This window comes from Struthio camelus, chromosome 2 (assembly GCF_040807025.1).
Source record: "Struthio camelus isolate bStrCam1 chromosome 2, bStrCam1.hap1, whole genome shotgun sequence".
Classification (NCBI taxonomy): Eukaryota; Metazoa; Chordata; class Aves; order Struthioniformes; family Struthionidae; genus Struthio; species Struthio camelus.
This window is the reverse complement of record NC_090943.1, coordinates 129390130-129415606: the sequence shown is the minus strand read 5'-3', so window position 1 is coordinate 129415606 and position 25477 is coordinate 129390130. Positions and strand designations below refer to the sequence as shown.

At 37.2% G+C, this 25477-nt stretch overlaps 1 protein-coding gene across 6 annotated transcripts in view; it reads right to left on the bottom strand.

The window, feature by feature from the left end:
• The window catches only part of UBE2W (ubiquitin conjugating enzyme E2 W), a 32909-nt gene extending 7640 nt beyond the window's left edge, over positions 1–25269 (bottom strand). The window contains exons 1-4 of one of the 6 annotated variants that reach the window (XM_068932504.1): positions 25145–25269; positions 7168–7259; positions 3920–4022; positions 1092–1247 (exon numbers count right to left, since the gene is read on the bottom strand). In XM_068932504.1, coding sequence (XP_068788605.1) covers positions 1092–1247; positions 3920–4022; positions 7168–7259; positions 25145–25159 — 366 coding nt within the window. In that variant the 5' untranslated portion in view covers positions 25160–25269. Of the gene's footprint in view, positions 1–1091; positions 1248–3919; positions 4023–7167; positions 7260–15769; positions 15791–24198; positions 24280–24661; positions 24758–25144 lie in introns of those variants that run through there. The other 5 variants (XM_068932502.1, XM_068932506.1, XM_068932505.1 and 2 more) reach the window with 5 other exon arrangements.
• Positions 25270–25477: the final 208 nt, after the last annotated feature.

Here is a 25477-nt window from a genome sequence, read left to right as displayed (position 1 = left end):
CAGTGAAAGTGAGATAAGAGACGGTGCTAGGCCTTGGTCAAGGAAAATCTCTCAAGAATCCTAGTAGCAAAATTCTTAGTAGAGATACTTCAAGCACAAATTCCACAAAAATTCCAAACAGGGGTTTGGCAGGGATGGAAAAAAACAAACAAACAAAAAAAGGAACAACACTTATTTGAAATAACCAAATGAAATACCTCTGCAGTTCAGATCTAATATAATACAACTAGAATCTAATTGACATTCATAAGTCTCCCATAGCTTGGGGTAGCTGAAAAAAATGAACTTTGTTTCAACGCACTTACAGATAAACATCTACTACATGAAATATTCTTCGTTTTTTTCATAACAATTTTAAGGTACAGTGTCATCGTGGTGCAAAACTGAAGTCACAGGATACAGAATAAAGCAATTTGAGGCTTTTTTCTATCACATACACATGATTAAGATTGACTGGCACGTGACATAAATAGGCATGTTTGGATAGCACAGATGTACAAGAGCTCTGAACAAATCTAACTTCCAGTGTAATTTCACTCCAAAGGAAGCAGTAAAACAATATAATCTTTACAAAAAAAAGGCCATTTAAGGTATCAGGGCCACAAATTTATGACCAAAAAAGCATCTTAGCACTATTTACTTTCCTGCAGAAAAAGTGATAAAGATGAATTAAATAATTAACTGCTAAAGGTTTTGCAGCTGTACTAATTCCAGTACTCTAATATAGACAAATATCTACACTATGCAAAATACACATTTCATAACAAACATCTCGCGCTGCCTTTGCAGTCGGAATCAGTTTACAAAGAACTGTCCTAAGACACAATTTAACTTTGTAATTAGTACAATTAGAGTGATTCTATTCATGCCTCTTTTCTAGTAATGATATATGAGCACATTACCATGAAAAGTTATGAAGTAATTACTGCACTGTTCATTTCGTAGTTCTAACTTAGTATTTTTTTCAGTGGTTGAAATGTAGGTTGCCTATTTTAGAATTTGAGACATGAAACCTTACTTTGCAAAGTTAGCTAGTTAACTTTTATTCTTACTTGAACACTTCTAAACAAAAACAACAAAAATACTCATACCTTTTCTTTGCAGCTGGAAAGCATGCTAATAATGCTAAGACAAACGGATTGCACTGAGAGAGCTGGAGACCAGTCTTCTGTTAGAATGGATAAACAGATATGGCCATTGCTATAAACATGAGGATGAACAGGAATATTGTCACCAGTAAACATGACCTAAAAAAAGAATTAAATAAATATAATTGTAATTTACCGTGAACATACGTAAGACTGTAAATAAGACTGTGAACAATCTGTTAAATATGACTGTATTGCTTTCGGGTAAACAGTAACTTCTAAGTAGATTCTGCCATTTTCACTTACGTATAACACTTTTCACCATGTCAGATTCATTCATTTTTGCAAGCAAATAATTCAAATATAAAATAAAAGAACATAAGCCTAAATAACTGCTGTTGATGAAGTGCGATCTGTGGGTAAACGTAGTTCTTATGAATAGCAGCACACAATAGAAAAGTGCAAAGGTAAATTCACAGTTACAACCGTGTAAAGACATCAAACTAAGCTTTTCAAATCTTGCAGCCTCAGTCCTATTTTGTGTCCTATGGAATAGAGTTGCCTACCCGAGACACTGAATTTGAATGATTTCATAAGCCACAGGACTGAATGATTTCATACACCAAGGAATACAATGAAATTGACAAATGAGTATTTCTATAGCCACAGACACAACAGAAATTGAAGTTCTGGGCAACCCATGCAGGTTCCAGCATGAAGAGTTAAATGCACTAACCCTATTAACTATAAAATGTACTTGAACAGCCACAGTATCATATCATATAGGAAAAATTTTTAGATCATATTCCATTTGAAATACGATGTTATTTGTCGTGAAGTAATACCAAAAGAACAATGTTTAGAACTAATTCCTCTCTATTAAAAAGACAATACCACAGTCAAAATAAGGTTAGAAAAGTGATTCTGACAATTATTGCTCTTACAACAAGTTTTTGTCAAACACACGGTTGACTCATGACCAGTGGAAATGAAGTGAAAGAGAACCTCACGGCAGACATTATCCTCCTGAGCTCCTTATCTGACATATCCACTGCCTTCTTTTATGCAATGACATAATAAATCCCTACCATTCATTAGCATCCAGCAGTCTCTTTTCTGTGTATATGTGTATATATATATATATATAGACACACACACACACACACATACACAAACACACACACAGACAACGCATATATCACCACTGACTACAAGAGGGAAGCATCACCATAATCATTTGGGGAACTGAGAGGAAAGAGCTTAACTTATTTGCTAAATGCACATACAGTCTTCTATAGCAGAGGAAGAACTGGATGCAGAACAATCATCCATCATCTTACCTTGAACTTCATAGGCCTTTTACTGATATTTCTTAAGCACTGGAACATGTTACCTTCATAATCCAGTAATGTATTTCCATTCAAACTATTGCCTCCTCTTTACCAGGAAGCAAGAACTAAGCATACTAAGTAAGCAAAAGCATGCACACCATGATAGACAACATACATTTAAGGCAGAAAACAATCAAGTGGTTAAGCAGCAGAAGTTTAAACTCTCAATTCACAGTAAGTAGATTTGGAGGAGAGAATTATAATCCAGGAGTTGCAATACGGAATGAACTTACTCCACAGCACTGCTTTCAAAATGGAAATTCTAGTTATCTACAACAATTCAGTATCCAGTATTTAAATACCTAATTGTTTTCTGTGCTAAAATTAGTGTATATGTACTGATCTGGCTTGCTGTTTTACAATAAATTGCACACAGCCACACACACACATTGCGTAATGAGTACAAACAGTACCTACTTGGAACCAAATGATAGCGGCTACTTTCTTGTGGATCACCTACCTATGAGTAATTCCCTGCAAACCTGATGGATGCAGATGTGCAGGTGCTAGTTTGTTCCTTAAAAACCTAAGACTGAAAAGTCAGCATTCTGTTTTTTACCACGGTACCTAAAGACACCGTATGTTTATGCTGATGTGTCTCTTACAGCTCTTCGCATAGCTTTCAACAACAAGCAAAGCATCACAGAGATGACTAACTCTCCCTCTTGGAACTTTGAGCTGAAAGGTCAAAAACAGAAAGGACAGACTGAGGAATCCTTGCTTTTCTTTTTCCTTTTTCAGGAGGGTAGGTTGGTGATAGCTGAACACCTACCTCCCCCTTACAAGCCATGTTTTGGAACCTTCCCCTCAGGTAATGGAGGGATGCGCAGAGCTCATTCTGCAGTCCAATAGTAATGCTGCCTCTTCAGCTCTTTTGATGTTGCTGTTAAAGCAAAACAGCAGCTTACACCTTAATTCTAATCACTGTATTTGTAGGCCTCTCATAAGATGCCAAACATCTTTGAGAGTCCCTACCAGAGTCACAGTATTTCCCCAGTTGTAGTAACAATCACAGCAGGTAAGATGAAAGAGAGGCTTTAAAAAAAAGGAAGTAAAAAGGATAGGGGAGAAAGAAGTAATTTCTTGTTTACTCTGCTCCTATATCCCAGGAAAGGAGAACCTTCTTACTCTTCTCTGTGTTGCTCTTTAATATGACAAAAAAAAAAAAACAAACACACTCTCAAACACACACACACAAAACCTACTCAAGTTTACTTTGCTCTTTCATCTCCTGTGAAATCAAGTAGATTGCAGTGGGCACTGTATTTCACTGCAGAGTCATTTTTAAAAGAAATGGCATATGCACAATGTGTTTAATATAAATCAAAGCAACTAAGCTTTACATTAGGGTATGTGCAGATAGTGTTAATAGTCAGCATGTGCCATGCAGCTATAACCTAAAAGTAGAACTAAGCAGGAAGGAAGAAAGCAAGCGGTTACCTGAGGCGAATCAAAAGGATACCGACTACTGAACTTAAATAGAAGCTGAAATTTCTCCCCTTCATATAGTGTTCCTGGAGCACCTTCCATGTCTACAATCCACCTAAAGAACAGGGGAATAACACTGTTAGTGCTGTAGACAATTAAATTATAATTTTACTCCTGGAACACAGGACTAATCGAATCAATTGCCAGCTACAACTAAATCCACTAAACTCCATTAGTATCTTAACTATCACGAAAGCGAGTAAAATATCAAGCTTGCGCATTTGGAAGAAATCATCTTGGTACTTTACGTATAGTCATTGCTACAGCGCTGAAAACTATACACAGCCTAGGAAGAAAACAAAGTAGTATACATTCTCTTTCCATTTTGTTTTTTCTGTAAGAAAATCATGAATATAGCTTACTAAAATAAATGGCAACATCCAAAGGGTGCAGGGGGAATATTTCTCTCTCCCTCTTATGCTATGAAAATGTCAAAGATGAAATGCTATACAACCTAGCATGTCCACACCAAAACTAGGAAAGTTAACAGCATAAAAAGGAAAAGGTCACAGCAAAAAAGAAAGGTAATGACTTGTAATTGACCAGCTCAGTAAATTGTTTGCTTTGTCCTTTATATAACTCAACAAGTAATTAAGATAACACTCAACATACCACAGGACTCTTTTTCATCTGCTTTTGCTCCTTCCATCATAATATGGAAGTGACTGATAGTGTGTGGTTTTTTTTTTTTTTTTAAATCCAGTCAAAAAGAGTTGCTTTGAATAGTGTTCCAAACATACAGCAGCATGCTGCTAACTAAATTCTCTTTTTGGAGTTCTGTTGTTGATCATTGAATACCACCTTCTGCTAATGACCATCACCCCCCCCATTTATCTGTCCTTCATCCTTGATTGAGCCTTATACATTTGAGGAATATGATGATAATGTTAACATTCAGCTAGAGGCAGCAAAACTGCCCAGATTAAAAGTACCTCTGTCAGTCTCACAGGTGAAGCAGCTGAGATTTTCAGACCAACAATGTATTCAGAAAAAAAATAGCATCTCCTTCAGCTGGTAATCCTGATGAACCTATTCCTCATTTCTCCATCCTGCCCGTCATATACACTATCACCATGTATTTAAGCTGTTCATTTTTCAAGTCCCTGCACAGATCTTCCCCTCTATTACATTAATTTTTATGAGAAAAAAAATCCTTCTCTATTAAACCACTAGCTGTCACACTCTTCAGGAGGAATGCATCTTCAACAGTAACAGAGTAATGCTGTGCTAGTCTTCCAATTTTGTGAAGACTCCTTTGATTTAATCTAGCTGGGCTCAAGACTATTTATCTTGTTATGCCTTCTGCTTTAGCATTTATGGCCATGCTGCACCAGCACTCCTCCAGCTTTATTTCTCCTTGTGATCCAGAACGTCCCACCTTCACATTTTTAAAATAATTTCGTTTACAAAGTAGAAGGGGATAGCTCTATCTGGACTTTCCTCCTTTTACAGTCAATCACTAGAATCAGTCTTTCCTATATGTTTTAAGTTTACACAATGAGTAGAAGTTTAAGAAAAGGCTATTTAAAAGATGACTGCCTTGTGTTAAATGATCCAGTTACTCCAAAGGCTCTAATTATTTTATTCAACTCTTCGAATCCAAGCTGATACTTTCACACAAATCTATACTGCATCAGCTCAAACCGTATCTTGATTAATGCTCTCAGAACATATGTTACTTGGTGTCAATAACCTTCAAAGGGCAAAAACTAATGTTACTAGTAAAAATAAACCTTCTAAAAACTGAGGATTTGAAAAATTAGTATGACAGTAAGCAGGAGGTTATTTTATTTGCAGGCTACTGAGAGATAGAAAAACAACACATTATATAAAAACCAATAAAGTAGTACTCTGGTGACTTAGAGATATCCTAAGAAAAATGGAAACCCAAGAATAGATAAAAAATAGATTTTCCCCCCCCTTTTTCCATCTCTTCATTGTCTGTACACTTTCACTTAATAATTTTCTTGTTTTAATGGGAGTGAAAAGTATTTGCAATACTAGATTGAGTCCTCTTACTCAGAAAATTCAGAATTTTGCTTCTCTAGTGGCCACAGAAAATTCAAATTACAATTTGTAATTTGGCAATTGTGCAGCAGTTTATTATTAACTGTACTCAATTCTGGAAAGCGCTATTTCAATTTGGTTGAGTCATATTTGTCTGCATCAAGTATCCCACAAAACAGCAAAATCTGAAAAGCAACAACAGTATTTAACTCAGTATGTATAAACACTCAGGGCTCAAAGGCCTTACCTAACATGTTCACTGAGTGCCACCATCAAAAATGCAGATGTGAAGTACTATCAGAAGTCAGCTCTACATTATGGTTTTCAAAGAGCTTGCAAGGGGGGTTTCATTACTTACACTTTTAAGCTTGATGACAAAAATAAAACAATCAATGAATAACACAGAAGTCCAGAACATGCAATCTGAGATTCCTACAGATACAAATGTTTTTCCCTGCTAGGGGTTTTCTAATATTCCTCCAAAATTAAGCTGCTAGTAAAAATAGCTACAAAATCATCTAAAATGCTAACATAGCCTAGGAAAATATTCTGAACTTCAGTCGGTTAAAAAAGTTTAAATTAAAATCAGAAACGACAACTGTCCATTTCAATCAAATATATGGAATATTTAACCATGTCTTTCTTTCAGTTATACTTATCCCAGATAAAAGTACAGCAGGGATGAAAATGCAAAAAAAATTTACTTTGATAACTTTGCTCTTTAAGAAGTTTTCTCCACTTACTTTTGAGAAAGACGACCCTGGAAGTCAACAACTACTGAATATAGTGAACACAAGTAATAGAGAGCATCTAAACCAGTTAGTGCATGATTTCCATAAACTTAGAGGGGTTTCACAGGTTAGTGGCTATAAGAGGTGATGTTCTCCCATCATTTTACTCTAAAATGTGTAGAAGATTTTAACCACTGACATTTCATTAGACAGTAAAATGCCCAATACAGATTTAATGCATGGGCTAATCAGTTTCAGAGAGCGGCCAGTACATTAAACTAATAGTTTCATTAATCAAAATAGGGCTTCAGCTCCTAAATTTAAAAGGAGAAAAAAAAAAATCAGAATAAGCAGTGGACGTGACATGCAGGGGACTTTTCATTATATACCTATATTTTTGCATCACATACACTTGTACCTCTAAGCTTGATGACAAAAATAAAAGAGCATTTATATACTTACTGTGTGATTGAGTTTTGCACACTCTTTTCATTTAGAGTCATTCCTGGAGGTGGATCATTTTGCAATGCCAATAGTTCTTTTTGTAATCTTTTCTAGAAAGAAACGGCATAGAGTACTTGAAATATTATATAAAGTAAATTTAACAATAAACACATTGTGTGCTAAAGTACTCTTTATCAGTTACTGAAAGGTAAAACAAGTTTTATTTGAAAACTTAAATAGAACGCAAAACTGAAAGACGAGAAAGAGGAAAGACTCCTCTCCTAGAAATTAATCTGAAGGGAAATATTCGCAGGCATTAACTCAGGTTCTTTTTCATTATAGTTTTTATAATATGCAATTCCACTTATTTGCAATGCATCAGATTTAGAATTTTCCGAGAACTTAACAGCACAACTCTTTCTCTTCCCCATAGTTTAACAGATATTTAAGCCTGATGTCTATGCAAGCCTTTTCTTTATTCTAAATAGTCCCAGAGGACAGAAAACAAAAACTAAAAGATCATGTGCAGGACACAATCTAGAGGATACAGTTTATAGTTACTGTATCTTAAGATCTATAGAGTTATAATATTTAGAAAAACGTTGTACCAGAATCTCAGGTAATTCTTACCTGTTTTGACAGAGATAAATCAATAACCACAACAACTCCTCGCTGTGGTTAAAAAAAACACTGCAGGAGGTGTGGGGAGGTGTGTGTGGGGGGGGGGTGTGCGTGTGTGGAAGGGATGCACTTGTCAACACAGAAGTGATCTTGCATGTCGTTAATACCTTTTAAATAAGACCACAATAAATTCAGACACACACCTACTTAACTACTCGTATACATTCACAATTTATCTTTCAAAAGAGATTTGTCTTTATCAAACAGCCCTGAAAACTTGCTTTGGGCTTCTGCTTTGAAAGCTTCAGCCTGGGAATCCAGATACGCACTCTGAAAGTCTAAATAACTTATTTGTAAGTAGTTAAAAAATTTCATTTTGAAGTGAAACATTATGCCATGAAATAATTTTAATTAAAGGCTGTTATAACTGGTGTACAGAAAAACAAATGGAAAAATAATGCTAACATTTTCATAAGAAAGCTATGTAATTTGCTCACACAGTGAGCTAGTGTTCACTATTTGCTTTTTACATACAGCTTAAGAAAATCTCAGACAGAAAACATTAACTGTATTTCACATCCAATCATGAATTAAGTTACAATAGAATGACATTCCAGAATCATTTTACAAATTCTTAATTTGGGTGGAAAAGATGTTTTAAAGTCAATTCACTTTCTGATTCTTCTTCTTCTGATATGATCATCATCATATAAAAATCAATGATAGTCAACCTGTAAATTCAATCTATGTGCCTTGTTATGTAGATCGCCATTTAGAGAAATATATATAAAAAAAATTCAGTTGAGAACCTTTTATCATAAGAGCAATGCAAATTCTTCCACTAGGAGAGAGCACATTTCCAAATGTTAGGTAAAAACAATGAAGGAATAAATGTATGTAAGATCAGAAAACAATTCACTTCACACGTGGACAAACTACGGACTTCTTTGTCTTTATATTTTTTCATTTATTTCACCAGTTCAAAAACTCTCTCTCAAACTGCTTCACAGCTTTTCAGTTTTCACATGTAATATTTATGGCTCTTTGTAGAACAGTAGTAAATCAAGAAAAAAAAAAATGTGTACATGATCACTAGAGTAGCCACTGAAATGCCCTGTTCTTCTCAACTTAAATATCTGTTGTCACCTTCACAAGCTCCTGCCCATTAAATGTAAATAACAGGCACAGACAACACATCACTTCTAATCAGCTACAATACAAGAATACATTAAGATCCAAGAAAAAATTCAGGAAAAAATGCATCCCAGAGAAATAGCAGCATTAACTTTTGACTAGAAGTGTAAACGGTGTCACAGTAAACCAAATCATATTTTTAAAGACAAAATAAATTATTTTTTCCAAGTTAGCTAGTCCAAACTATCAACAAAAGTTTATGCAGCTCCCGTTGAAAATGCTAACAATTATAATTTCTTTTAATCATTAGAGTATGTAAGAGTTCTATCCTTCTTGAGTAAAATTCTTGAGTAAAATTCTACTGAAACTGTTCTGCATTATTGCACAAAGATATCTTGCACCCAGGAATCAGATCTATATGCTTAGAATATTCTGAAGTATCACAAACACTAAAGATAAGTATTTTCATAAAAAAAAAAGCAAAAGAAATTGATATGCTTCTAGCCTTTGCAACTATATTTTAATAGAACATAGTGTTATTTCATAGCCAAAATGTCTCATCTAAGAGAGAAAATTCTTAGTTTGAAGAGATCACTATATGGGGAAGACAGAAAACTTAATATTTCAATTGCAAAAATCAAGACGTTTGGATAAAGCTTTCAGCTAAAAGGGAACATCAGCAAAGGTCCAACTTCATATAAAGTTTTATTAAGTTTAAAGTAATAAACCCTATTTAATTCCCTAACCAATAAACCCAACTGATTTACTTTCAGAATCACATAGATTGGAAGGGACCTCCGGAAGTCATCTATCCAGTCCAGCCTCCTACTTGAGCAAGGCTTCGTTCACGCGAGTTTCAAATATCTCCACAAATGGAGATTCTACAGCCTCTCTGGGCAACCTGTTCCTATGTCTGACCACCTTCACAGTACAAAAATGTTTTCTTTGTATACTAGAATTTCTCATGCTTCAAATTGCATCTGTTGTCTCTTGTCTTTCTACTGTGTACCTGAGAAGAGTCAAGATCTGTTTTCTCTACACCTTCCCGTGAGATTTTTATGAACAGTGGCAAGATCTTCCCTTTGCCTTTCCTTCTTAAGGCTGAACAAACGCAGTTCTCCCAGCCTCTCCTTGCATATGATATAGCCCAGCCCCTAACCTTGGTAGCTCTCTGTTGGACTCACTCCAGCACATCCATGTCCTTCTTGTACTGAGGATCCCAAAACATGGTAGATGCGGATGTCATCTCACAAGGACCAAATAGAGGGGAAAGATCACTTCTTTAACCTGATGGCTACATTCTTGCCAATACAGGCAGTACACAGCTAAAGATATTCAGAAAAATCCTGAAGATAATCTCCAGATAATATGAAGGTCTGTTTTTTTCCTCACCCTCACGACAACTCATAGTTTGCTGCTTTGTGTCTCATTAATACATTACACTGGATTATTAAGAGTTTGGGAAAAAAAAAATTGCTTAAGCATAGACCTCAAAGACCAGATTCACATAGCTCAATTAGGAAATTTCAATTCCTAGTAATTCAGAAAACATGCAAAGTTTAAATGCAACAACTTAAAATGAATTCCACTTCAGTGTTAAAAATGTTTGTACTAGCTGACCATAAAAGTTACAAAAGCATTAATTTTCAGAGAAATGCTAAATCTAAAGACTACTACAACACCACACACACAATCAGAAATGCACAGTGGTAGAGTCACTTGAAGATAATTCATTGTTCAGATATATATTTAAAAAAGAAAAAGAAATATGACCGAAATACCAGGCCCACTGCAACTATAAGTTTCTGAAGTTAAGCATTTAAAATGGGACAGTTTCAGGAAAAGAACATACTTTCTTATATTTCATAGGAATGAACGTAGAAAACTGCTTTTCTGGCACAAAAATCTACGGCTATTAACAGGGACATATATAGCAGGATAAAGTATAATGGATTAAGAATTTTCAGACAATCTTAACTCTCTCATTTCTAGAATGTTATAAACATAGAAAAGACCTCATGGAAGTCATCGCTCCTTCTTCCTAACACGAGGCCAGATCAAGTACTCTTAAAATATCCCTTCACTTAAAAGCCGTAACGTTTTCCACAGCACACTATCTCTGCTTGTTGCCTGTTCTGCTGCTTTTATAATTAGAAGGATTTTCTTCACAGAAAGAGATCTAGATGAATGAAATGATTTAGGTCAAATTACTTCTCTTATACTCTCTTATAGAAAAAAAATTACTTATTTCAACTTAATACTGCTCTCCTCCCCTAATCTTCGCTAAATAAATCTAATTCCTTCAACTTCCCCACACACGTCTTGTTTACTAAGCATTTCATTTTTGCTGCTCTTCAGCTGACTCCTTAAAGCATTTAGATATAGAAACATGATACTCAAAAGCACACACAGCACTGCACAGTCGAGAATAACGTCTTATCACAACATTTAAAAATAAATCTCAGAGATTTGCTTTTGCTTTGTAATAGCACAATTCTGTTGACTCATATTCAGTCTGAATTTGCAACCTAGAGCCCCTCCTGCATGACTAGTTGTTAGCCAGGTACTCAACATTTATATTTGTATGTTCTCTTCTCCCCTACTCCCCAATTATATACTTTGTACCTGCCTTTACTGAATTGCATTTTGTTGATTTAAATGCTTCTTCAGTTGAAGCTTTTCCATTTACTGTTACCTGCGCATTTTGTAAAAATGCTTGTATTCAAGTCATTCAAGCTGCTTTTAGAAAGCACGAAAACCAGTACAGACTACCCTTTTATACATTCTCCCAGCTTGACAGAACAAAATGCCATTTCTCAATCACACACCTACTTGAAACAAAGTAACTATACTATGATCAAACTGCATGTGTGATTACTTGAGAAGTGGCCTCTGCAGTTAATAGGACAAAAAATTTAGAATCCACCGATTTAAATTACATTTTCCTTGTTTGCTTATTAAAATGTCACACTAAGCCAAGTCAAAAATATTTGTATCATCAGAAGAAAGCACATTTACCACTCTTCTCTGAAGTAATAGTTACCACACAGTCAAAGGAGGAAATCATGTTAGTTCAGTGTGATTTGTTCTCAGGAAATCCATTTTGGCTGCTTTTTACCTTGGCACTTGTAAGTTAATTCTTTATTTGTATCTTCTAGCATCAGAGACCTTTCAGTCCAACAGTGGTTTCCAGAAGAAGTCACCTTTTTACATGACAGATACTATGCTTATTCTTCTACTATCATTTGGAAACATGCTCAAAGTAATAGCCAAAAACTCAGACTACTTCAGCTGCTTAAAAATTTACCCCTGCCTCTAAAAAACAAAAAACAAACCAACAAGGTGAACTCTACCGACTTTCATCTATCTGTGTAATCTAATCTTTGCTTTATTTTTTCTTTAATGGGCTCATCCTTTTCTTTGTCCTTCTTATAAGAGATTTATAATACCCCTTCTCAGTACTTTTCAAATCTGCTAATTTTAACACAGTGAACTACGGCTGGTTTCACTCTTAAATGCTTGCTCCTTTCTTTTATATTGAACTTGAGCAGCAACTACTTATTTCCACTTTTTTTTTGTGCAAAGTCTTTTTGATCTTCAAGTCACTAAACTGCTGCTCATGTAGGCTTATTGACTTCTACGGTACTTTCTATTGTATTTTCTTTATTTTTTCCATATCGAAACCTTATACTTTCTTCTAGAAACTGTTAAGTCTTCAGTACTCACACATGAATTATTAGGATACGGTCTGTATTTCCAAATCTCCAACTCTGAGACATGCATCTCTGGAATCACTATCATTATTGCTTTTTTTTTTTTTTTTTTTAAACAGGAATCAAGAACACCATTGTTCTTACCACGTACTTCAGTTGTTTCTGGCCTTGCAACCAGCTCCTTTAACCCAAAATACAATCTAGTGCAGCTAAGCCTAAAATTACCTCCATCGCTCACCAAAACAGATCTTTTACACCTTGACAAGCTCTTGCGATCTGTGCTTGCTGTGTTTCTTTTCAGACCTTAGGACGATCTTTCTGATGTTTCTGCTAATCCGTCATAAGATTCTGTACAGAAATTCCCTTCCTGTTTGTCAGTCTACAGTCCAACATTCTATTCAAGATGGCCGAGAAAGAAAACAGACTGCAGTCATGGAGTTATTTACATAAAGGGGGAATGAAATAAGATTACCTAGGCAATCTTATTTTTATCTTTTCTTTAGTTCTGAGAGACAGGATTTTATGCTTAAATGTTTTTTAATGCAAAGTCCAAGCAAACTAAACTAAAAAGTATAATCTAGTACAGCATTCATTGCTAAGAAGAAAAGCAAACAGCAGAGTATGAAGATCAGAAAGCAAGACTGGCTAACTTCACAGTCCTCCAAATAAAGGACTAACAACCGCAAAAGGTAGAGTAGCAACACAACTACTAGTTCACACAATCGTTTTCATAAATGTAGAAATCTTTGAAACCAAGAACACTCCTACCTCTACAGAAGAGTGTGATTCAGGGATGAAATCAAAGAACATAGCTTACCACTGATCCAAACATCTAATCCAAAAGAAAGTGTATTCAAATAGTTGACATGCCCGGCATAGTAATGGCTTGTATTCTATTGCTAATTCTGTCAAGTAGGATTTTGTGCAATCTCCTCAGTTACCCTTCACAGATTTTCTGAAATGTCAAGCTCATAAGACTTCTCAGAGTATGGGCAGCAAAGAGCACAAAATTAACAAGGTGTCAGCAGAGTAAAATTTCTGCTGGCTCCCCAGACAGCTCACAACAAACTAAATCATTGCAAGTCAAAACGATGGCAGTCACTGCCTGTCACAGTTCCCAAGTTAAGGACAACTTCAAGGCAATCAGCTTCTATCACCTTTGCCAGGCAAAAATCCACATTCTTCTTTCTCCAAACTGGTATACATCTTTCTTTGCCAGCTCTGGAACTAGTGCGGTAACATCTCAGATGCCACAGCTAAATTCATAACAGGTCTAAATTCTGCCTTGTGTCAATTCCTGGTGAATTTCCTTAAAGCTCCCAAGAACATGTGTAGTTCACCTAGTTCTGAAAACTTTATTACTTCTACTTTATTTATTAATTTACTCTTCTACAGATTTTTGCTGTAGAATAGTGAGAAACAGAATAGTGAGGAAGTGAGAAAGTTATGCTGGGGAATACTTTCTTCAAACCGTGGTAGCTCAACTCCTCACAAAATTATCTGTAAATTATCAGGAAAGACTGCCTCTCGGGGGGCAGTGACGAAGTTATTCAGCGGCCAGCCATCTTTTAGAATGTAAAGTGCTATTTATTCAGAGAAGCAGCATTACAGGGACCCTCATCAGAAACTAGCCAGGATAAATGCCCATCTAACTTACTTAACAATATGCCAGGTTTGGTTTAGGTACTAACAAGGCTACAAGTACAATCAAATCTGCACGGAGGATCTCCCTTTGGCCTCAAATCCACATTGATTTTTGGATTCTCTATGCCAAGAAAATCACATTGTTTAATTTATGCCTTTTCTCACAAAGGCTTCTTGAATCCAAAAGGCAAAGTATTTTCTCCCCAAGAAACTACAAACTTCAAAACATTTCACTGCTGCAGCATTAGAAACTTCCTCATTAGCCAACATATTCAGTTAAGAATACAATCACTAGTGAACACACGGCGCAAGACTGGTTAAACTAGAGCTCACAAGTACAAAATACTGTTCATGGATCATTAAGCTCTCAACCTCCCATCTCTTATTAATGCCAATCTACAGTAGGATGCATAGTCATGTCAGATATACAGATATATATATATATATATATATAGTCACATCAGACAGTTGGAAAGGGCAAAAGTATATAGAGAAAGATGCAGTGTGAAAAAGGGGAAAGGATATTTAGTATAGGAGGAGGTTTGGCTGTTGGTAACATGAATAGTTTCGAATGCATCTCCTAGAATCAGAAAGTTCAGTTACTATGCCATTGCACTAGATGCATCTCACAAACATCTATTAACAGACACGAAATCATGTCTCTGACCTCCCATCAGCTATCTCACATGGGAATAACCTATATTCCTAGAACATGTATGACAATATCACTATTACATTCCTCAAACCGGAGACCTTTTTTCTGATTCTTCCACAAACAAGGATCACACCCAAAGACATGATAGACTTTTCAACCACAAGCTCTCATAAAGCTACAATGCATTCAAAGGTATTTTGCCTCCCACATCATGAAAAATCTATATAATTTTTGTAGGTATATGAAAAGTACCTTTCTTAATACCTTTAAAAAGGAGTATCACAATATCAGGTGTCTATTTCCAGTCCTAAGCCCATTACCAGAACTCTTACAGCAGCTCTGCCCCTCCTTTGGGGAACTGGAGGCTAGACAGAGTTAAAGTTTAATAAAACTATATGCAAACAAAAATACGCTTATAACGAAAAAGCAAGGCACCCTTAGTTATAGGGCTCAATAACAGGTATGAACACGTACATATAGTTGAAAGCAATTAAGGTAGTCAATGAACGTGGTTTTAGCTAGGGAATTTTACTTCATAACTGGTGTGGGCAAAGCATATGTGCACTGCTTTGCTCATGAGCATGAAGTGTTAACCTACCAAAATGCAGTTAAGTTCAACTGCATGCCCATACTCCATATTTATTTTTTCCTCAGAGCTGAATATATCAACCTTATAAAAGCTAAATGATAAAAAGAAAATAAAACTGAAGAAAGCTCAGCACATATGTATGTGTTCAAGCACCTGATCTTGCAGTTCTTCAGTATTCCATTTTTGGTGTTGCATGAGGTGTGCAAGGGTCTAAATAGGTAAACTGAAAACTAAACGATGAGCTGTCTTAAATAAATACCTTACCTGTGAACAACCCCTTTAAAAGGCTTGGAAGTTTAAGAGGAGACAGAAGAGTTGAGCTGATTGACCCAAAAGGAGATTCCGTACAAGACAGGATGTATTAAGTACAGGGATCCAAGAGTTTGGTATGAAACACTTGAGGAAAAAAGACATTTCCCTCTACCAGGAGAGCAGAAAACTTAAGTGAAAAATAGGTAGACAGCTTCCTTCGATTTCTGCTGAAGGAAATGTTCCATATTCACACCTCCTTTTACCACCAAGAGAAGCTGAGATGGGTGATTAAAAGCTGAAATGTGGTAGCCATTCCACCTGGGTGGCAAACAGAGACTCAACTAGCCATGCTCAGTTAGAGTATCAGGATGAAACGAGGAACATAAAAGATGGAACAGCAGCAGCTTTGAAATATTACAGAGCAGAAAACATGGATGTCCAAAAAATCTACACTTGAACTTTTTTTCTAAAAACTTTCCATTTCCACACACAATTCCCTTTTCTTTGCTGCGATGTCATAAGAAAGGAGTAGCCAATCCTTCTAAAACCCTGCAAATTGTAGATATTGAGGCAAGACTGAGTCTAAGAGGAAGAAAATTTTTAACTACTTTTCATGAGCTGGCTTTAATTCCATAAGGGCCCCACTCTTCTATTTTATACATTAAAAGCAGGCGCATCCTAGGGAGAACCAACAATATTTCCTCAGTAACTAGTAATGATTCTCTCCCACAGCTGAAGATTTAGTTTACCCAGTAAACTCCATCTTAGCACAGAACTACTGTCAGTCCTATGAAGTACTCCTGGCAAAAAATTACACTTCACTTATGAGCTACAGTTCATCTCCTCCCCATTCAAGTTACAATATTCTTCTGTACCCAAAAAATATCCTTTCTGATTTGGAGAATTTTTTGCATGCAGAAGATCGTATTCTTAAAGTGTTCCCTCAAGTGATGGAGATAGAGGGTAACAGCGAAGCAGAATAGGAGGAGTTGTTATCAGCCTGTACCAACTGTTGTTACAGCACCATTATGTTGCTTCATAAGCAAGGCTGTTACCAGCCTGCTACACACAACTACTAGTCTGAGAGAACATGGCTAGCAAGAACTCTTCGGTTTCTGTATTTTGGTTCATCCACTCATGCTTTTCTCACTCTGAAAAGTATCTCGAGTCGAGAATATGAAATTCTAAACCCTGTGCAAACAGCCCTGCTTTGCAAACAAGAGTCCTCTACAGAAAAGATATTTTTAATGGTGTAAGTATTACTGGAATCAATTCTCTGTTACTGTCTAATTAGCAACCTAACTTCAAATGCCAAAAAGCTTTCAAATAGAATAAAGAGAAACAAGTACAGATGACAGACAGTGACATTTAAGAAAGTTTTACCTACTACAGCCCATTTTACTATATGGGAAATCTGTAGAAAAGATGAAAAAGATGTTCCTACAGGGTCAAAAATCCTTTGTTTCCTAATGAACGTTTTTCAAGCAACCCCCTGTAGAGTACATCCTATTATTTTCGTGAAACCACCTGGCCCAAACTCCCAACCTCACAAGCTATCCAGGTACTTGACTAACATGATCCTGGGAGTATTTCTTTCTAATGAAGTTAATAGTTCTTACGGTAAGTTTTAATCAAGGCCCAGAGGAGGAAATGAGGAAGGGAAGAAAAATAAATTGACTGTACGTGGCCAATTAAAGCTTCAGCAGAACACGTAGCAAAACTGCTTCACAAAATACTATGGCTGAGAAAATTTACACCAGGATTTGAATTTGAAGAATCTTTTTTCAATTTTATCTGTTTTTGGCTCAATATCAGGTTTTCAATCTGTACTAAGACTGCAGAGGCAGATTAGTCTCTTCCTTCTCATTTCTAATAAAACATGTTAACATCTGGTAACCTAGTTACAATGTTATTTTCCCAGATCAATCTGTAGTTCAAGTCCTGAATATCAGGCACTTTGTATGTTTCCTCCATTATAAAGGGGACACAAAGGCAGTGCAAGAATCTCCTAGTGAGCTACTTACAAAGAGGTTTCCATCAATCTTTTGCTCTTTTGAGATATTTTAAAATTTCATTAGATTCTAGGTGAGTTTTGGGGGGGGGGGGGGGAGAATGGTGACGGGAGGTAAATGTTTGTTGGTTACCCGGTTCACTAAAAAGGATACTGTCTTCATGCTTTCCAAGATATTCTAAAACAAAACGAGAAATATGGCAAGCCGTGAATTTCTCAATATTTGACTGGAAGGTCAAAGCAACAGAGATGACAACGTTCAAGATAACGATTTTATATCGTCATGTTTCAAAGGCAATGATATGACTGACTTAAAACTCATTAAGAGACAAGATCAACCTAAAATCAGAACTACGGTATAATTAAATAGCAATCGTTAATGATGGCACACACACACACAAAAAAAGTACTCTCTAGGCTACCATCTGAAAAGGTTATTCTTCCAGATAATGCAATTTCTGACATCAAATTTGTGAATTTAAAGCAAATCTTATCCTTTTAAAGAACATTCCAGAAGCTGATACCAAGATAAAATGTCGTATTCTGACAAAAAGCCTTTTGGAAAGAAACAAAACTGGAAGCGGTGAACTACAAAAAGACTTAAATAGTCATCAAGCCTATATCCCTAAACATGATCAGGAGAGAATTTCTTTCTTCACAGACTCAATCCATGCAGTCTCCTTGTCCTGTCTCCTTATTGGTCATCAATTTCTAATCAAGAAGAAATAAATAAATCTATGTAAATAAATAGCATAAAATTCCTTGAAGGATTTTATTCCACCAGACTTTTAGAAAGAATGTTCAATGTACTCTATTAATAATAATATTTATTGACATATATACAGGAATTTTTCCTGAGGCTGATCAAGCATTATTTTTAAATAAACTGAATAAAAAGATGGCAAATGACTTGGATTTTGTAATTATCCAAAGAGAAACAGAATTATTTTTTTAAAGCTGCATATGAAAGGATGAATAGTTAGTATTCTCCATGAGATCCTTAATTACCAAAAATAAGGACTCTCAGCAATTCCTGCTCTACCACTGATAATTGCTGTCCTTTCTCATCTGACATATTAACACTGCTCCCGGGGAGGCAGATCAGCCCTAGTGGTGCTTGGGATCCACCCCCCCAATCTTTCCCTCACTTTAATACTTGCTTTTCACTCCAGTGATAGAGGTCACTTTAGAGAAAAAAAAATCTGCAAGGACCAGTACGAATTTCAGAATACCTTTTGAGGACCATTAACTGTCAAAAGCAGACAGGTTAAAGACAGGTTACCTGACCTTCATAACAAAAGGTTGTTATTAGCTATTTTTATTTTTTAACTAATATAGTTGTTATAGGCTTCATGAGCGTAATATTGTCTCCTCCTCCCCTCAAAAAACAAACACACAAAATCAACCAACCCACAGCTGGACAGCTCTATCAGTCCTTCGCCACTGCCAAGCCATCTCAGATGCATAAAATTTGCGTCAGTACAGATTAAAAGAGCTTCGCTTCCCTCTCCCCCACAAGAACGGTAGCAGGCAAACTACTTAAAAAGCTTTCCATCTTTTCATTGTACACCAAGGGTACATAAGAGATATTATTATACTGAACACATTTGCATTTGTTGAATACAACAACAAAGGAGGAGTTCAATTTAAGTTGTGCCTTATTTCTTTCATATCATTAGGGGCAATTTAATCACATCTCCTGGAGTAACAACCAGTATAGCCTATACCGACATATTATGTAGTGAAGGCCCTTAGGTCTGGAAGTCTTAGCTTCATAAAAATTGAGCAAATAGTTAAGGAAAGGGCTCGAACTACCAAGTTTTACACATTATTCAAGCTAAGCTGCTTTATATTAATTATAAACCTACAGAGCTTTCCAAGGTTACAGCTTAACAAGACAACATTCCCTGGCTTGGGCAAATCTATTGTTTTCTCTTTTCCCTTTCTCAGTGCTTAAATAGCTTGGCCCAAAAGCAAGAGCAAGATATTATCAAAGTTGAACAGAAAACATTTACGATCAACTGGACTGACAGTGTCCTATACAATAAATGTCCACCTGCCTTCACTTTCCTCATTTAAATCATATACATATCAGTGTTCAAAATGAGAGGTTTTCAATTTTCTAGCTATGCAGTTGGTCTAGCTATAAGGAAAATTTATTGATATCCAGGGACCTTTATGTAAGCTAAAAATCTACTTCTTTTTCTTTCTAAAATGAACTTTATCACTCTAGCTTAAAAATTATGCACTTGCTGCACAGCACAGTATTCTCCAAAATCCTATTTTATGTGGTAAGATGCAAAAACAAACAAGTGAGACTCCATAGGGCCAAAAGCACAACTTATTTTATCTATCTTTACTGACTTGCAGGCCACAATTTTAAACTGCATTTGATTTTCAATTCACTTTAATCTTGCTTTCTTATTGGCTTTTTAAAATTAAGTCATCTTAGTAAAACAAGAACAAATTTTGCATTTATCTTATTTTACTGTAGCATGACTACAGGCTAAAACTAATATACTACATATCAGTACAGACAGATAACTGAAGGTTACATAAAGGACTAAATCACTTAGCGGACAGGAGAAATACTATTACTTTCCACTCACTCTGGCCTCATTCATGGTATTTGCATTTTTTAGTTTAAGGAATGATTAAAGTTTTCATCTTCAATAGTCTTTCACCAATGGCATCACTAAATATTTCAAGTACTTAATAACTACCAATAATTTCATTGTGTTTATATCCCAGAGTCGGCTGTAACTACTAAGTAATTACTCTTTTAATTTACTGTATTTAATATTTTATTTGAAATAACATAAATAATTTGCTGTCTTATGACCCCCTAACAGCAACATCATTGTTTTTTTTTTAAACTCATTGAAGAGTTGTTTTTTCTTACTTTTTTTTTTTTTTTAAGTTTTTTGTTTGTTTGTTTTAAGTTACATTAAAAATAGTTTAGAACTTTTCTGGACAGAGCTGTCGGATCAGTAAAGAGGAAATGATTTCCAAATTACTACATAAACATGTTGCAAACACTGAAGAAATATTAAGCAATAAATAGTTGTTCTGCAAGCAGCTAGAAACACAGAACTTCCCCTGAGAATGGAAGAGCAGGTAAAGAATAAAAACAAAGAAGCTCAACTGAAAATATAGGGAAAAAAATTGTTTCTAAACAAAGTGTCAAATTCTGAATTAACACCTTTCCCTAAACCCACAGATATCAAATGTTCATGCCTTAAGCTCGAAATATGCTTTTTATCCACAATGCTGACTTTTTAATTACTACCATTCTACCCTTCCCCTCCTTAAATGTTTAATACCCCGTTCCTTGCAAACCTGAATTCTCAATGGACATATTTGAATGCAAACATGTCTATGGAAACAGTTTTAAAGGTGTACTTTAATACCAGAATAACTTCTGCTCTCTTCATTTGAATTAGGCACATGAGGTTTGTACAAGAAGATATTCAAATCTGATTAAATACAGAGCTAATGTAATTAATGACATTAAAAGCTTTAGTAAAGAGTGCAGAATGTTAGCCCTCACCTCATGTTTGATTAGGACTTTATTTTTGCCCTTGAAAACTGCCTGCTATATGGGCCACCATCAAAACACCTGTACACATCAAAATAAAACAGACTAAGTTTTTTCCAACAACAAAATTTAACTTTTCCTGCAAAATATCTGTCTAAAAAGGTACTTAACAAAATAAACAATCATACGCTAGATTTGAATGTAGAATTTATGTTACAGTTCGAGACCGTTCAGAACTTTAGCACAAAACACAAGCCACTAGCAATACAGACGCTTCCCACAAATTTCATCCCAATCTTTTTAGCCAATGGGTAAGGGGATAGGGAAAATGTATACAAGCTACTGAAATCTCAATAAAAACTGCTTTAAATTATGCTCTGAGTACATTTTTATGTTATGTTACCTAGAGCTTTAATGTTTAAGATTAGAAGTGTTACACGAAATTTTCTTAAGCAAATACATTCTATCTACGCAGTCTATGCACCACTCACAATCTTCCAGAATACTACTGTTTTTCATGAAGAAGTTGCACAAGCTTAGCCTTTTTTTCCTGTAAATAATCTTTAAAAAATGCTTTTCCATCAAGTTCTTTGTTAAAAGAAATAGTATTTGATTAAAATCCTGCAAATCATATTTAAATCAACCTAGTGATAGAACTAGCCAACACTTTCCAACCACTGTGTTGTCTAAAACAAAATACAAGATCTCACCAACACTAGTTTCTATTTTTCTGAATAGTCAGAGAAAACTACAATTAAAAAAATGTTACTGCAGATGAAGTTCATTATAAATTGAAATTCTGCACGTTCTGCTCAAACACCCAAGCTTTACAAGTCATTATGCATCAAGTGAACTACAGTAGCTGTTGAGGTGGATGTTCATTGCTATTATCAAAAGGAGGTAATTTGATACAGTTTAAAAACTTTCCTTGTAGCCTGACAGAATAGGCTGATCAAGCATTCGAGCTCTAAGTTAATCAAAGAAATGTCAGTGGGTCTGTAAAAGAATATCATCAACCTAGGGCACATACAACACTGTACAAAATGAGAGCACTTTAAAAAGTGATCTAAAATTTACATATCAACTTATCATTTTAATGAGAAAAATCAGTATGTTGTATATTGTCATACCACATATAGCTACCAAAACATTTAGCTATCCTGCTTAACCACAGATTTCAGGGTGCTTAAGAATCAGTATCAGCAAATGCCCTGGAAAAAGTTGCCCAACAAAAATACTAGATAACTAGCATTTGCCCACTCAGCCTACCTAACACTTAACATTTTTAGGATTCAAACTTCAAGATTCGAATTATGATATTTATTATCCTCAAGTCTTGGACCAGACTAATACCAAAGGTTATGTACACGTCACTTTTTTCAAATTAGTGCTGTTAACTCTCACATTTTAAACTAAACTTTAAAGTCATTGATTTTTTTAAACAAAGGTTGACCCCCAGTAAAATAATACAGTGGGTGATGTTAGTGTGATGTCAACCAATTTAATTGTAATAATCCTCTCTATTCTTCAAATCTTTTCTTGATGTCGGTTTCATTAACTCTCCAGATACAGGCTCAATTTTTAAATTTTTTTTTAAATAAAAATATCTCTTCAAGATATCAGACTAGCTATTTTTAGTTTAAGAAGTTTAAGTAAACTAGTTTTAAAAAAACTCTACAAATTCATACTTCCAATTTTATTGCTCATCTTTAGGATAAAGGGAAGAAAAATTCTGTCAGGTTATACGATTGGTAAGATTAAAAAACCTCCATAATTTTCCTTCAATCTCTCATCACAACATCACAAAATATCATTAAAAAAACCCACAGAAATCTTGCAGATAGCATTTCTAAAATGAAGGAATTACAATACTGGACTTACCACTGCCATATTTTCAGGAAAAGAGTACCACCTCAACATATCACTGTCATCGTCCTTTCAGACAGCATTCACGTATTTTAAGCAACCTTACTTAATTTGTAATCACCATTTCTCTTTTACAAAGTGAGCAGCAGGAACAACGGTGAGGCAAGCTGTACAAGGTCATTTAATAGGCCAGAGATAGCAACGCAGCACAGGTTTACAGAGTCCCAGGGAATGTATCCTTAAAGTTTCCAAATTATCATTTCCCTAGGGTTTTTACACAGTTCTAAACAAGACTCTGCTTAATGAACTATTGCTTCTATTTTGCAGCCTTGCTTGTAAGAGCTTGAACATTCAAAAAAAAAAAATTACAAAATACATTTGCCAGATAGAGCTGATAGACTAATCTGTCTTTGGTTTATCTTATTTAAACTGCTACTAAATCAAGAACTTGCGGTACAGTATGTTCATGTTCTGATCCCATTTCAGTAACTCAAAAAGACATACAATGCTTTTTTATTCTTCCAAACCTCATCAGCAAAATCTTTACCCAATAAGAGTCAATGTTCTGACATTTTACTTCTCATTATCACTGGAAATCCAGGCTAGTCAGGACAAATTTATCTAATTTGATTTAGTTTGTACACTCTTTCTGCACTGTCCCATTTAGTAGTAACAGAAAAAAGTAACCTACACTGGACCACAATGAAAATAAAAAGGAGGAAAAAAAAAAGTAGCAGCAGCTTGAGGAGTAAAACGGAAGTAGTAGATCATCTGGATCTAAATACAACATCAAACATTTTATAATTTAGCAAGAAAAATATTACAGGTGAAATAAGAACAGGGGCATAGCCACAAAACCAGGTAATCTTTTGTCCTGCCCGTGTCCTAGGCATGTCACGGAACAAATCACCACCCGTTCAGAATAGCACACAGTGAAAGTGATCCATTCTTTCAGATCAATTTCTACAGCTACTATTTTAAAACTCCTTCGGAGAAGGTATAAATAAATAATTCAAGTGGAAATACCTGTCAAGCAGCAGGATGTTTCTTGCTACCGCACCTACAGCAACCCCATCCAACCAAGCCAAACTGGACGTTATCTGTCCATCAGACTGAAACCACACTACGAGCTTATTTTAGAGAGAAAGACAGAACGAACCTCACAGGCAGCACCTGCACACTGCTTAGGATAAAACTGGTCTGTCGCAACCACCCTGTGCTTGAGCAGAATTAACAGGGCCGTAACCTCAGAAACTCTCGGAAGGTGGCCACATCCTTCAACACCGTCCTCACGACGGCCCCGGCGAGGCCACCCCGCCGCGCTGGTCGACCACGCCGCCGCAAAGGGGGAGCCCGCCACCTCCCCAGGAGCCAACAACGCCTCGGCGCCCTCAAACCCCGCCCGGGCCACGGCTCTCTTCGCTCTTCCCCCGCCACCAACCCCCCCCCCCCCCCCACCGCTCCCCGGAGGGCTGCATCGCGGCCGGACCTCTCCTGGGGCCAAGCCGCCCTCGGGGCCGGCAGCCGCTCCGTCCTTCCCCTACAGGATCTCTGCCCTTCCCGCCTCCTCCCCCGCCGGGCCGGCCTGCCCCGCCCGCCCGCCCGCCCTCCCTCACTCCCTGCTCCCTCCTCCCTTCCCTTCCCCTCGCCACAGCCGGGGCCGGCCTCGCCCCTCACAGCCTCCCCCTGCGGCTCCCAGCTCCATCCCGCCGCCGGCAACGAGCTCTACCCTACTTCCCTCACGGCCCCGGCCCCGCCGAGCGGCAGGCGGCGCCCCCGGCCCCGAGCCCGCCTCAGGGCCTCGCCGCAACGGACCCCCAACCGCTGCCCCAACGGGGGCTCCCCTCGCCCCGACGGCCCCGCTCCCCCCACCCTCAAGTGGCTCCTCCCGCCCTCAGGGCGCCGCTGCCCAGGCCCTGCCGGCGCTGGCCACCCCCCCCCCGCCTGCCCGGCTCCGCCGCAAGCTCCTCACCTGCATAGACGCCATGATGGATCCACCCCCCGCCCCTCTGCGCCGCCGGCCCAGACCCACAGAGACGCAGCGCCGCGCGCCCGTCTCCTCCCCGCCCTCGCCGGTCACGTGGGAAGCGCTGCCCTCGGCCCGGCCGCGCATGCGCCGGGGGCGGGGAGGGCTGGCGGCGGCGGCGGCACTCTCGTCATGGGGTTCGCCCCCGCGGGCTGGCCTCGCCCGCTGCCGAGCGGAGCGGGTTTCCTCCGAGGGGAAGCTTTTGGGGGGGGCAGCCCTAGAGCGTCAGCCCGGACCATTCCTGAGCACGCTGTGGGAAGGAGTCGTGAAAAACCGGCC